Here is a 13749-nt window from a genome sequence, read left to right as displayed (position 1 = left end):
CCCAAACAAAATCGAAAGCAAACAGAAAGTCTGGGGTTCGCCACTCCTCCCCCATGATTTCCAACTGACTTATATTATTTCTAAATTCAACCTTCAAAGTTTACTTAAGGTGGGAGGCTAGGCTAATGGATTTCATTTCCCACTACACATACTCAGAAACCCTAGTTGTCCCATTGATTTTTGTGGTAGTGGGGATATAACCAAGCCCCTGAGGAAAGTTCTACCACTGAGCTACATTCTGGCTCTTGCTTTTTTGTTTTTTGAGACAGTCTCATATATCTCAGGCTGGCTTTGAACTCATGATTCTCTATCCAGATGCTTCTAACTCCTGAGGGCTGTGATTATAGATGGATGTGTGCACCAAATGTGCTAGAAAGTATTTTCTAAAACAAAACAAAAAACAAAACACATCTGGGAAACTGGTCATGGTGGCACATCTATAATCCCAGCATTTACTTGGCAAGTGGGTCCCTAGGAGTTTAAGGCCAGCCTGAGTTAATTAGTTCCAGATTAGCCTGGGTTAGGATTCTGGCTCAGGCACTTGTACCTACATGAAAACACACACACACACACACACACACACACACACACACACACACACACACACACACACACAAAATTAAAAAATCCTCAGGGGTTGGAGAAATGGCTTGGTGGTTCTTCCAGAAGATCAAGGTTTGATTCCTAGGAAGCACATGGCAGTTCACAACTGTCTATAACTCCACTTCCAGGGGATCCAATGCCCTCTTCAGGCCTCTTCTGATATCAGGCATGTATGTGAACAGACACACAAAAGTCATCCATACACAGAAAGAAATCTTTAACAAAAATGTGACTTAGGGGCTGGAGAGATGGTTCAGCAGTCAAGAGCACTGACTGCTCTTCCAGAGGTTATGAGTCCAAATCCCAGCAACCACATGGTGGCTCACAATCATTTGTAATGTGATCTGATTCCCTCGTTTGGTGTGTGTCTGAAGACAGCTACAGTATACTCATATACATTAAATAAAAAATATAAAAAGTAGAAATGTTTAAAAAAGAATGTGATTTAGGCCTCCCCTCCCCTAGCAATTATTAAGAACCAATTATTAAATCTGGGGTCCCCCCTCTCAGACAGGGTCTCACTACATAGCCCACCAGGCTGACTTTAAATTCAGAGATCCACCTGCCTCTAAGTGTGGAGATTAAAGGCTTGTACCACCATGCCCAGTCTAAGGGCCCCGTTCCTCTTTTCTTTCACCCATCCATTCTTTCTTTCAATGTGCATTGGTGTTTTGTAGGCATGTATGTCTGTGTGAGGGTGTCAAATCACATGGCGCTGGATTACAGACTATTGTGGAGTGCCATGTGGGTGCTGGGAACTGAACCTAGGTACTCTGGAAGAGCAGCCAGTGTTCTTAGCCACTGAGCCATCTCTCCAGCCCCTGGGCTCTGTTTCTTTTCTTTCTTTCTTTCTTTCTTTCTTTCTCTCTTTTTTTTTGGAGCTGGGGACCAAACCCAGGGCCTTGTGCTAGGCAAGCGCTCTACCACTGAGCTAAATCCCCAACCCCCTGGGCTCTGTTTCTTAACCTCAAGTTAAACCTCTTCCTCCAGTTCTTTTGAGAGTTCACTTTTTGATCCTTTACTGCCTTCTACACAACACCCAAGCCCAGTTAGAAAGTACAGAGCAGCATGTTCAGTCCAAGGAAGTCAGATTCTAACTCACTGCTCCACCTCCTGACCCCATACACTACACTTGCACATCTGTGTGTGCATGTGTGCACACCTATCCCTGAAGTTCCCCCTTCAGGAGCTGTTTAGAGAGTCCAGAGTTTGGATTTTGCCCCTGCCCCCTTTTCTGAGATAATGTCTCATTTAGCTCAGGTTGGCATCAAGTTTCCTGTGAAACCAAGAATGACCCTGAGCTTGTGATCCTCCTGAGTGCTAGGGTTACAGGTATGTACCACCATGCCTAGTTTATAGGATGCTGGGGCCTAAATTCAGGGCTTCTCACTTGCTAGGTCTGCCCTCTACCAACTGAGTTACACCCCCAACCCCCAGCGTTCCAGAGTTTGGATTTTATAACTATGCCAGTGAGATGTCTTTGAAGGCATTTGGGATGGAAGCCTGAAACACGAGAAACAGAGAGGCCAAGGTAGTGACTACAGAGACAGAAAAGGGCATGAATATCAACAGCAGTTGGGGAGGAAGAATGCAGCAGGACTGTGAGCCTGGCTGAGGACTGGGGTAAGGTGATAGATCAGGAGTTTATAACTGCCAGTGGGATGAAGGCCTGGAGGAGGCCCTGATGGCTCTATTCACTGAGAATGAGTAACCTGCAGGACCTTCGGGTAAACCTGGAGTTCAGCTGTCTCTATAGTTCCGAGGAAACCAATCAAGATTGGAGCCAGGAATACTAGTGCAGGCTTGTAATCCATCCCAATAGTTGCGGGCAGGTCATTAGTTGAGACTATCTATGCAGGGTGCATAGCATAGCCTGTCCTCAAAAACCTAAAAGACTAGTGGGAAGAGTGGGTGGTTTGGCCTGAATGACAAAGCAACTCAAAGAGGTAGGAAAACCAGGGGATTTGGAATACAGGGGAAAGCCTACCTTGGCTGAATGGGCCTTTCTAGAAGCCCTCAAACACCTATCCCTGATAGCCCAAACTATACTGCAGAGACAACAATATGGACATTTCTACCCTCAAGGATGCTATGTTGGGAAGCAGGAAACTCTGAACTGAATCTGGGCATGGAGAGACAGGAATGAAGTATTTGTCTCGGAAATTACTGTGAGCAGAGTGGTTCCATTTTCTGGGGGCAGTACTTTCTGGCTGTGTCATCCAGCAGCAAGTCACTTAACTACCTAAGTATTGGTCCTCTTTGGGTAGAGCTTCTGGCAAGTCTACAGGAAGAGAACTTGCTGTCTTGATTGTTGGGGTGTGTATGCTTGTGTTTACTGGTGGCAAGCAGGGCAGAGTTCAGAGTAAGTAGACAGCGTTATGTCACTGGGGCAATCTGAGGCTACAGCTTGGTGAACCGGGGCTGCTGAAAGAGATGGCCCTGGATAGTGGCCAAAAGAACTGAGAGTTAAAAGCGCTCAGGCCTAGGGGTTTGGAGCCCATTAGCCATACACTTCCTGAGCTTTAGAAACTCGGAATTCAGCACCCAATAAAAAAGACTAGGCTTTCCCAGGGAAAGTCGCCCGTGAGAAAGTCTTTCAGGGATCAGTTCTCAGTCAGAGATGGCACTCCTTGCACCAGGGCGGAGTTGAGCTCCAGATGTCGGGGCGTACACATCTGGAGGATCACGTGGCACAGCCTCAGTCCCCTTCCTGCCAACGCTGCATTTGGCTCAAGCCCGGGTCATGGCTGCCCTTGGGACCCTGAGCTGACAGTCGGAGTGTCCTGCGTTTCAGGGACTGTGACTCCACCCCCGCGGTCAAGCGTGAGTTCTGGGGTCCCAAGGACCAAGGTCAGAGGCAGGGAGGGGTAAAAGGTAGAAGGGACCCAGCCTTGTTGCACTGGGTTGGGGGCTCTAGAGGAGAGACCTGCATCTCCCTGGCAAGCCTTGGGGGATCCTTTCTGGGCTGGAGCTGAGGTTAGAAGCTGAACTTTTTGTCCCTTAGGCTGCTGCGGTGGGGCAGGCCCAGAGGTCGACAGAGTGGATGAAGGAAGGATAGAGGACCCCGGGAAGGGCGGGGCTGGACATGAGGAGGAGGCCGCGCCTTTGCCGGGATGCGTGGCTTACGCTGTTGCTCAGCGCCGCCCTCGGACTCCTGCTCTATGCGCAGCGCGACGGGGTATCCCCCACGACCAGAGCACCACCAGCGCGAGGACGACAGCTCCCGCGGCCTACTCCTGGTCGCCGAGCACTGGAGCTCCCCAACACCGCCCACGCGGCCCCGCCAGCCTACGAAGGGGAGACCCCGGTGCCACCCACACCTACGGACCCCTTTGACTTCCGCAGGTATCTGCGCGCCAAGGACCAACGGCGCTTTCCGCTACTAATTAACCAGCCGCGCAAATGCCACAGCGACGGCGCATCTGGCGGCTCGCTCGACTTGCTCATCGCAGTCAAGTCTGTGGCCGCCGACTTCGAGCGGCGGGAAGCCGTTCGCCAAACTTGGGGCGCCGAGGGTCGCGTGCAGGGGGCACTCGTGCGCCGAGTGTTCTTATTAGGCGTGCCTAAGGGGGCGGGCTCCGGCGGGGCAGGCACGCGGACGCACTGGCGCGCCCTACTGGAAGCTGAGAGCCGAGCTTATGCAGACATCCTGCTCTGGGCTTTCGAAGACACCTTTTTCAATCTAACGCTCAAGGAGATTCACTTTCTATCTTGGGCCTCAGCATTCTGTCCGGATGTACACTTTGTTTTTAAGGGCGATGCAGATGTGTTCGTGCACGTGAGGAACCTGCTGCAGTTTCTGGAGCCGCGGGATCCAGCCCAGGATCTTCTTGCAGGTGATGTGATTGTGCAGGCAAGGCCGATCCGAGCTAGAGCCAGCAAGTACTTCATTCCCCAGGCTGTGTATGGACTGCCGGTTTACCCTGCCTACGCAGGTGGTGGTGGGTTTGTTCTTTCGGGAGCCACACTCCATCGCCTAGCTCATGCCTGCACGCAAGTTGAGCTCTTTCCCATAGATGATGTCTTTCTGGGCATGTGTTTGCAGCGCTTGCGGCTCACACCTGAGCCTCATCCAGCATTTCGCACCTTTGGCATCTCCCAGCCTTCGGCTGCACCACATCTTCGAACCTTCGACCCCTGTTTCTACCGAGAACTGGTGGTAGTGCACGGGCTATCTGCAGCTGACATTTGGCTTATGTGGCGCTTGCTGCATGGGCCTCAGGGGCCAGTCTGTGCACACCCACAGCCTGTGGCAACAGGTCCCTTCCAATGGAATTCCTAGCTATCTCTCACGATATCAAACCTCTTACTCAGCTCCAGGACAGAACATGAAAAAGTCCAAAGGGGTTTTCTATGAGTTTATGGCTTTTCTTCAGATCACTCAATGTGTAGTAGTGCTAAGCCAACGAGATAGCCAGGGCTAAGGTGGTGGTCTGTGGTTTGACCAGCACAGAAGCTGGCACACTTAAATATTAGTAGTCAAGAGCACCATTGTGTGTGCCAGCTGGGGCTCGGCTTTTCAGGATGTTTAGGATGATAAAAACACAAGTTGATCTACCCATGGCCAAACCTCACAGCCATTTTCCTTTAGTTATTAGCTTCCTTCCTTCTCTACATTGGCTTCCCATTGGCTTTATCTTATCTGTCCCCTTTGAGGTCTGGTGATAGAGCTAACTAACCCTTCAGGTCCAGGTTTGCCTGTAGCATGAGGGATGGGGCCATGATGTGTGTCATGTGATCCATCCCCTTCCCAGAAGAAATCCTAAGATTCCTCCACTATAAAAATTCCCATATTCTTCAACCACAACGTCGAGGAAACCGACAGTTCACATTTTAGTACAAACACCCCAGCACATGGCAGCATATGGCAAGCTGTCAGTGAGGTGCTAATTTATTGGATCGGGATGAGGAAGTCTCCTCTGTTCAAGAGGATGGGGACAGTCCTGGCTACCCTGACAGTGAGATATGCAGGGTCTCTGGCCAGATGAAGGTCCAAATGGGAAGACACCTGTCAATCAGTCATGGGAGTGCCACACAGGCCTGGCTGTAGGTACAGGAACCATACAGACAGCTGGGGCAGGTCCCCTGCACATTCATCATGAACTATACAAGATGAGGCTGTACATGAGTTAATTACAAAAGTCATTATTTACAAAAATCTGTACACACATTTGAAAAACTCACAAAATTGTCATCTATGTATCACAAGTTGCTAGACCAAAATATTAAAAATGGGATAAAATTATATGTTTCTCTTCTCAATTCTTTTCAAAAGGATTACTATTTTAAAGCACATATATGCTATTTCTCATTAGCAAGACCCATTAAGAAACCAAGCAGCCTAGTGTTCCTTGAGCCCCTAGGCTTTAAACCAAGTAGCCAGGCCAGTGCCCAGAACTAGGGCAAGGAGCTGGCCCACAGTGCATAACAGAATGCTGTAATGTAACAAAAGGAGGAAGGTGTCTTTGGCTAACACTTTGGCATTAAATAAAAGAGGCAAACAAGATGGAGACATGCAGCCCTGTCAGCCAGGTTGGACCAAGAGACACAGGTGACCTTAAAGGCTGGCTCCCAGAGCAGCAGTGGGAACCAGGCCTGGTACATACCTGGGAGAAAACTGTATTTCAACCACTTGGGTATGCCACCTGGGCATGGCAAGGAGCACTCACACAGAAGAAACAGGAAAGGGCAGTGGGCCACACCAGCCACAGCCAGCTCATCAAGTAACTAAAGTGGATGTAGTGCAAATATTGCAACCAAGTACTACTGACATGCTATACATCTGCTCTGCTCACCTTAAGGTGAGCACATGGCAATGTCGGGCCAAAAGCAGGACCCTGTTCTCTCCTAGGTACAGGTCCTTAGATAGAGAAAGAGCCCCGTCTTCCTCATGTGCAGGACAGGGCTGGCGTGTCCTTTATTACATGTTAATAAGAGAGCCCTCATCCAGGCTCAAAGTTTGTGCTTCTCTTTGCAGACTGTGTTCTCTCATGGCGACAGCAGGCTTTGGACAGCTGGGTCCTCTGTCCCAAGGCAGAAAACTCAGCCTTCCAAACCCAAAGTCCCACAGCCCTTCAACACTGCCAAGGTGCCCAAGAAAACACACAGGGTGGTGGCACAGAGACCCACTGAGCTGGATGTGATGCACAGTTCCATGGACAGAGGGAAAACAGTGAAGTCCTTAGGGCAGCTCTGCTGTTCTCAGGTGGGCACCAGGCCTAGGGGGGCCATACAGGGTCACTGAGGCAATGTGGTTGTTCTGCATGACCTGGTATATAAGAGAACAGCAGGTCAAGACTTCCGTGGACTGGGTGGGCTAGAAGGTACACACATGGCGTGCTTCACACAGGCCCGGGTCCTGCATTTCCTCAACCACAAACTTCATGTTAGTGGGGCTTACTCCTGCTCAAGGTCTACCCATTCTTCACAGGACACATGGCTTTTGTAAAACCTTGTATCTCGTATCCACAACTGCAAAAGCCTGGGGCCACTGATCCATGTAGCCCTCAAGGATCAGCACACCCACGTTGAACATACTTGCTTTGAGGTTCCTGCTCCCTGCTGTACTGCTTATTAATAAATAAAGGCATCACTGATAGGCTCATCCTGTTGGATATAGTTGTCTTCAGGTTCTGACCCCAGATTTCCTCAACCTATTTTTTTCTCTTTATTTACATTATTATTAACTTTGTATTTGGCAAGGGGTATGAATTTCCCACAGTATACATGTAGAGATCAGAGAAGAACTTTGAGGACACTGTGCTCTTTTACCATGTGGGTATCAGGAACTGAACTCAGGTTCTCAGGACTGGCAGTGAGCACCTTTACTTGCTGAACTACCTCTCTGGTTCCCTAATCATCATATCTGAACTTTTACACAGTAGAGATGAGGAAGGATTCACCTGTTCAGCATGACTGTTACTGTTATGTTAACCCACAATTCCTTAATCACTTGCTTGGCCTTGCTACAGCCACAAAGCCCTTAGCAGCTTATTTGGCTTCTAGGACTCACCTCAAAGATCATCCGCTGAAGACCAAAGCAGAATGTAGAGCCAAATGGGTTGGTGTTATTTGGGGATGAGGATCTGAAGCCAGAGAATCCAGAATTAGAGAAACAAAGGTCAAGCGGCAGAAGGCCCAGTTCCTTTTGGGATGCGGGTTACAGGCCAGTGGGCCCTCATGACAGAGTGTCTGACTCCTCCATAGGCCCTAAAGGTGAAGTGGTAAGAAGTGGCTTCTCTTAACTCTGACTCAAAGATCAAAGAAAGCTGCTGTGCAGCTAGTTTTTCACAACACAAATTGGGTTTACCTGGGAAGAGGACACCCTTGCTGAGGAACTGCCTCATCAGACTGGCATGAGGGCATGTCTGTGGGGTATTTTTAGTGAGTAATGTAGGAGGGCCCAGCCCACCTTGTATGGTGCTACACTTGGGCAGGGTTTAGTGTTGAGTTGTAAGCTGTATATAGCTAGTCATGGTGGTGCAGGCCTTCAATCCCACCCAGAAGGCAGGAGTGCATGGATCTCTGAAAATTCAAGGCCAGCCAGGCCTACACAGAAAGAGACCCTCCCACCCCCAAGCTGAGCAAGCCAGGGAAAGCAAGCCAGTAAGTGGCTTTCCTCCATGGTTCCTGCCCTGACTCCCCTCAACGATAGATTTTAATCAGACTGTGCAAGCCAAATAAATCCTTTTCTCCCCACAGCAATAGTGATCAAACTAGGACAGTTACTACAGAACTGAATAGGGTGGTAAGAAGTCAGGGAAGGTGCTGGAGAGATGGTTGGCTCAGTGGTTAAGAGCACTGATTGCTCTTCCAGAGGTCTTGAGTTCAATTCTCAGCAATCACATGGTGGCTCACAGCTATCTGTAATGAGATGTGAAGCCCTCTTTTGGTGTGTCTGAAGACAGCTACAGTGTACTTATATATAATATATAATAAATAAATAAATCTTTAAAAAGCAGCAGTCAGGGGCTGGAGAGATGGCTCAACGGTTAAGAGCATTGACTGCTCTTCCAGAGGTCCTGAGTTCAATTCCTAGCAACCACATGGTGGCTCACAACCATCTGTAATGAGATCTGATGCCCTCTTCTGGTGTGTCTGAGGACAGCTACAGTGTGTTCATATACATAAAATAAATAAATAAATCTAAAAAAAAAAAAAAAAAAAGGCAGTCAGGAAGGCCCCCTGGAGTGAAAGGGCACTTCATGGCAGCCATAAGGTTAGAGACTATAGCAGGTGGCAGACTTGATGGGAAAGGAAAGCTGAAGGTAGGGAGCCAAACAACTGCTTATTCTGAATTCTGAATAAGGGGTGAGGACCCATAGAGATAGGGCAGGGGGAGAGGAGATGTACCAAGGGCAATCTCTCACAGTAAACATGAAGAACAGCCCAGGGCTGACATATGCAAATATACTACACTGAGCGGGATCCCTAGCCCAGAAACTTATGTAGCTTACATGAGCCACTCACTGCTAGACTTCCCTGAGCAGATACAGCAACCTCCCACTTACCTGTGCAAGACAACCGGCTTTTCCACAGGATGGCCCAGAAGCTCCTGGATGCTGTCCCACTGCAAAAAGGATAGAGGCAGCATGGGTCAACAAGGACCCAGACACAGTTGTGACTGATGTACTGCCCAGAAAACATGGTCCTAGACATGCCCACCTGGTACTCAGACTACCAGGCAGGAAGATAAGAGCTTACCTTGCTGTAGGTTGTGCATATTTCGGTTTGACCACCTGCATTTTCTGGAAAGAGAAGATGGTGCAGGCTGGGTTAAGTTGGCCGTGGTTACCTATAGGTCTGGCCACAGGCAGGATCCAGACTAGCCACTCTTTGTGCTATGGCTGGAGCACACAGGGAGCAAAGGCAGGTTGGTTCGAAAAATGTGGAAAGCAAAGGGAGACCAACTGCATTTTATGTGAGCTACACTAGCTGGCAGTCAGTGGGCACAAAGGATGTGTGAGGCACACTGGATGATACTCTGCCCACTAGCCAATAGTCCCAGTCACAAGAGAAGGAAGGCCTTCATGGCCTCCAGAACAAAGGACCCATCCCAGAGGAGCTAAGGCTCTAGGGAGAAGACAGTGAGCAAGGACATTACCGGCTCAAGAACTACACTCTGCTGGCTTCTCCACCTTCTTAATACAGTACATCCCTTTAACCTGAGGGGACTCTTGACTCACCTTTCTTTATGGCTAGTGGGATCTTGAACTCACAGCGGTGGTAACTAGAAAGAAGACAGACAAAGCTAAAACCTGTTTCTTGGGAGGCCCAACCACTCTTATATCTCTACTCTGTATCCCAGAAAAGCCAGAGCCTTACGTACCTGCCCAAAGCCCTGGCTGGGATTTTTGACAACATTCACTGGGGGAGGCCCAACTCAAACACTGAAGCCAAACAGAAAAGGACACGGCTTTCAGGTCTAAAACGACAACTAACTATAGCTAGTAAGATAAAGGTTTCTGGCTGGGCGTGGTGGCTCATACTTGTAATCCCAGAAGTAGGAGGCTGAGAGATAAGGATTGCTTTGAGTTTGAGGTCAATCTGCCTTATATTGTGCCTACCAGACCAGAAAACAGTTTCTGACTGTATCTTCTACTTGTAAACTAAGAACACACAGATGTACTGGGCAGAACACATTAGGCACTCAGCATACATTTACTTCCCAGAAGCCAGAAGAGTCAGGTAGAGTTGTGAGTGTCACTCAATGGTAAAGATCTGACAGCCCACTCAAAGCACTGGGTTCATCTGCCAGCACCACAACCCAGGGGAAGAGTGGAGATAAATCTACCACTCAGCTCACCTAAGGTATACTCACATGTTAAAATTATAATGCCCAGGGTAATTGGTATGCAGGACAAACTTCTTCACTTTGTGTGTATTTGCATCAAACAGGATGTCCTGACAAAGAAAACAAGATGGTCAAGTGTGCAAAGTTACCAGGGCAGGTCAGGGGTCTTCCCAAGAGAATTCCTACTTGGAGTCTTCGATCAGAAGAACACTAGAAACTTCCTTTCACACATTCACAGAGGCCTTAACTAGGCATCTTTGGTGGAGGGGCCTGGCAGGAACATCAGGGGTTATAGCTCCATTGCTTGGCAACTTAAAACAGCCAGGGAAAGGAAACCTTTTTTTTTTTCCTAGTGGGACCTAGAACTTTTTACTAAAAGTCATAAGAAGATTCAGGGCACTTCACTCTTGTAAGGCTCAGACTATGCAAACACTATGACCAATCAGACCCCCAGCTTCCATAAAAATCGACAAGTAATTTGCCATTCAACAGAACTTTTTACCAGTAGTATTCTAAGCTGAATTTGATGTACCTGCTCATTTCTTCTTGTAAGTTACTAACTTTCCTAGTTCTTGGTGACTAAGGCCGGGGACCTCAGGGTTATTTCTTACTCTGTTTCTTAACCAATAGCCAACAACAGGACACAGCCTAAGGTATCCATTCTCGCCATCTTTCTCACTGTCCTCACTGTTCCTTAAACTCTGACTATATATCAGCCCCATTCTCTCCTGCTGCCATCCTGCCCTCAGAAGTCTGTCCTCACAACACCCCCTAAGGATTCCTGACTTGTGTTTGGCCTTTTCCATGTAGGTATACACAGTCCTCCCCCGAGACCCCGAATCTACTTTAATGCCTTTAGACTTCAGAGCATGGAAAACTCAAAGCTATTTCTGAAGATTCATGGTCTAGCTGTGCATAGTAACACATGCCTGTAGTCACAGACAGGAGATGACTGCAAGTCTGAGGCTAGCCTTGGTTATACAACAAGACCCTGTCTTAAACAAAAGTTAAAAAAAAAAAAAAATGACTGACGGCACAAGCCAACTTTGCCCTGAGATATTCCTTCTGGTACATTTATACAATCGTTTCTCAAACATGCATCCTGTCCACCAGCCAGACTGCCAACATCAATGGCAGCCACCAAGTCTATCTAGCCTAAGGTCCAGAACATATAGCTGCATTAACATCTCTGGGGTACATGCATATACAGCCATCCAATTAGACAAGATGGATGAAGCAAAGAAGTGCAGGCCGACAGGAGCCGGATGTAGATCGCTCCTGAGAGACACAGCCAGAATACAGCAAATACAGAGGCGAATGCCAGCAGCAAACCACTGAACTGAGAATAGGACCCCATTGAAGGAATCAGAGAAAGAACTGGAAGAGCTTGAAGGGGCTCGAGACCCCTTATGAACAACAATGCCAAGCAACTAGAGCTTCCAGGGACTAAGCCACTACCCAAAGACTATACATGGACTGACCCTGGACTCTGACCTCATAGGTAGCAATGAATATCCTAGTAAGAGCACCAGTGGAAGGGGAAGCCCTGGGTCCTGGTAAGACTGAACCCCCAGTGAACTAGATTGTTGGGGGGAGGGCGGCAAGGGGGGGAGGATGGGGAGGGGAACACCCATAAAGAAGGGGAGGGAGGAGGGGGATGTTTGCCTGGAAACCGGGAAAGGGAATAACACTCGAAATGTATATAAGAAATACTCAAGTTAATAAAAAAAAAACATCTTTGGGCTAGTCCTCTAAAAATACAAAATGTTGTATGTATTATGGGATACTTCCCCAGTTTAATGTGGTGTTTTTCACATTCCTCACATGTGAAGGATTTTCCTCAGGACAGAAGGCAAGATGTATCTGGTATCCCAGTGTTCCTCAGGAGCAGGAATCACTATAGTGGGATCCCAGAATCCATGAAAAATAAAGCCAGGCACAAGCACGAGAAGCAAAAGTTCTCTGACTCCCAGAAGGTCACACAGGCACCTGAGGGCACCCTGCCTGTGCCAAAAGAAGTGAAACTCTCTAAGTTATTACACTTACCACTCCAAGAGTGAAATAGTTAAAAAAGTAGTCATTGCACTTGGATGGAACTTGTTTATGAGGGGAAGGAGAGTGAATTTTCATCTGTTGGAAGGAAAAATAACAAATTAAAATCCCTTTAAAATAGTTTCTAGTTAAACTAGACATCGTGTGCCTTAATTGTGTAAGCTTAAGGTGTTGGATGAGTTAAGACTGGGGAGCCCGATCTGTTAATATGGACACATCTCCAAGTGACAGAGACAGCGTCATTAGACCAGAGGGTTACCAAAAAGTTTTTACTTCAAGTAGAACAGACTCTCTGTGGAAACCTTATTTATGGACACTAAAGTATGGGTGAATAGAGAGACTGACTATTCACACAGTAAGTATCTTTCCCTACCTTGTCTTCAGATTTATAGAAGACTTTGTGTGGAGAGCCAAGCATGCTAAGAACATCTTGGCAAGAATCACCAAAATACACCGCACGCTCAAATACTCTCATTTTGGCATCTGCCAATACTCCGGGTCCACAACCTGCAGACAAGGGAGAAGATGGTTCTGATCAGAGCTGAAGACACTGCAGCCCCAGAGGTTCTGAAAAGCTAGCAGCTTATCAGGAATAGCCAAAGGGCAAGGCTGTATTCAAATGTAAATGCCAGATCAAGAGGGCTTAATTAAGCAAGACTTTGAGAAGTTACTCTTTCAAAATTGTGCCAGGGATTCTGGAGAAAAATTATTCACCAAATCCTTAAGTATTTATTTTCTTTCTTTTTTATCTTTAACATGTATTTCTTTCAGGGCCTGGTGGTACACACCTTTAATCCCAGCACTCAGGAGGGTTTCTCTACACCTTGGCTGTTCTGGAATTCTCTATAGACCAGGCTGGCCTTGAACTCAGGGATCCACTTATCTCTGCCCACCAAGTGCTGGAACCAAAGGCCTGCGCCACCAGACCCAGCATTTTCTTTTGCTTTTTGAGACAAGATCTCATATAACTCAAGGTGGCCTCAAACTTGCAAAGGAGTCAGTGATGACCTTGAAATACTGATCCTCCTGCCTCTACCATCAGTGCTAAGATTATACAGGCATTGTGATAACACACTCAAGTTACCCTATAGTTCTTTATTACCTATCACGGGCTAGAACACTGTGCTAGTTGTTGAGGAAATTCTGGAGAGTAAAACTTCCTATCTTTCCCAGAAAGGTCTACTGTTTACATGGATGTGGTAAAATCAGAAGCCGTGGGTATTATGAACATGAATAAAAATCAAACTTGTAATCCTTCTATCTCAGCCTCCAGAGTGCTGGGATTAAAGGCATGCAGTACC

At 47.6% G+C, this 13749-nt stretch overlaps 2 protein-coding genes across 4 annotated transcripts in view; one reads left to right on the top strand and one right to left on the bottom strand.

The window, feature by feature from the left end:
* Positions 1 to 3290: 3290 nt before the first annotated feature.
* Positions 3291 to 5848, top strand: B3gnt9 (UDP-GlcNAc:betaGal beta-1,3-N-acetylglucosaminyltransferase 9). Its single transcript, NM_001400948.1, has 2 exons — positions 3291 to 3426; positions 3608 to 5848. The coding sequence occupies exon 2, from the start codon at positions 3689 to 3691 to the stop codon at positions 4883 to 4885; it is 1197 nt and encodes a 398-aa protein (NP_001387877.1). The 5' UTR covers positions 3291 to 3426; positions 3608 to 3688; the 3' UTR covers positions 4886 to 5848.
* The window catches only part of Phaf1 (phagophore assembly factor 1), a 28668-nt gene continuing 20353 nt past the window's right edge, over positions 5435 to 13749 (bottom strand). The window contains exons 9-16 of one of the 3 annotated variants that reach the window (XR_015643280.1): positions 12822 to 12955; positions 12443 to 12526; positions 10424 to 10506; positions 9789 to 9832; positions 9307 to 9350; positions 9114 to 9172; positions 7616 to 8466; positions 5435 to 6871 (exon numbers count right to left, since the gene is read on the bottom strand). Coding sequence is in view for 1 of the 3 variants with exons in the window: in NM_139040.2 (NP_620609.2) it covers positions 6785 to 6871; positions 7616 to 7688; positions 9114 to 9172; positions 9307 to 9350; positions 9789 to 9832; positions 10424 to 10506; positions 12443 to 12526; positions 12822 to 12955 (608 nt within the window). In the remaining 2 variants the exon portion in view is untranslated. The remainder of the gene's footprint in view (positions 6872 to 7615; positions 8467 to 9113; positions 9173 to 9306; positions 9351 to 9788; positions 9833 to 10423; positions 10507 to 12442; positions 12527 to 12821; positions 12956 to 13749) is intronic. The other 2 variants (XR_015643279.1, NM_139040.2) reach the window with 2 other exon arrangements.

The sequence above is a fragment of the Rattus norvegicus genome, chromosome 19 (assembly GCF_021556685.1).
Source record: "Rattus norvegicus strain SHRSP/BbbUtx chromosome 19, alternate assembly SHRSP_T2T, whole genome shotgun sequence".
Taxonomy (NCBI): Eukaryota; Metazoa; Chordata; class Mammalia; order Rodentia; family Muridae; genus Rattus; species Rattus norvegicus.
The sequence above is the reverse complement of the archived record's forward strand: the minus strand, read 5'-3'. Positions and strand labels throughout refer to the sequence as shown.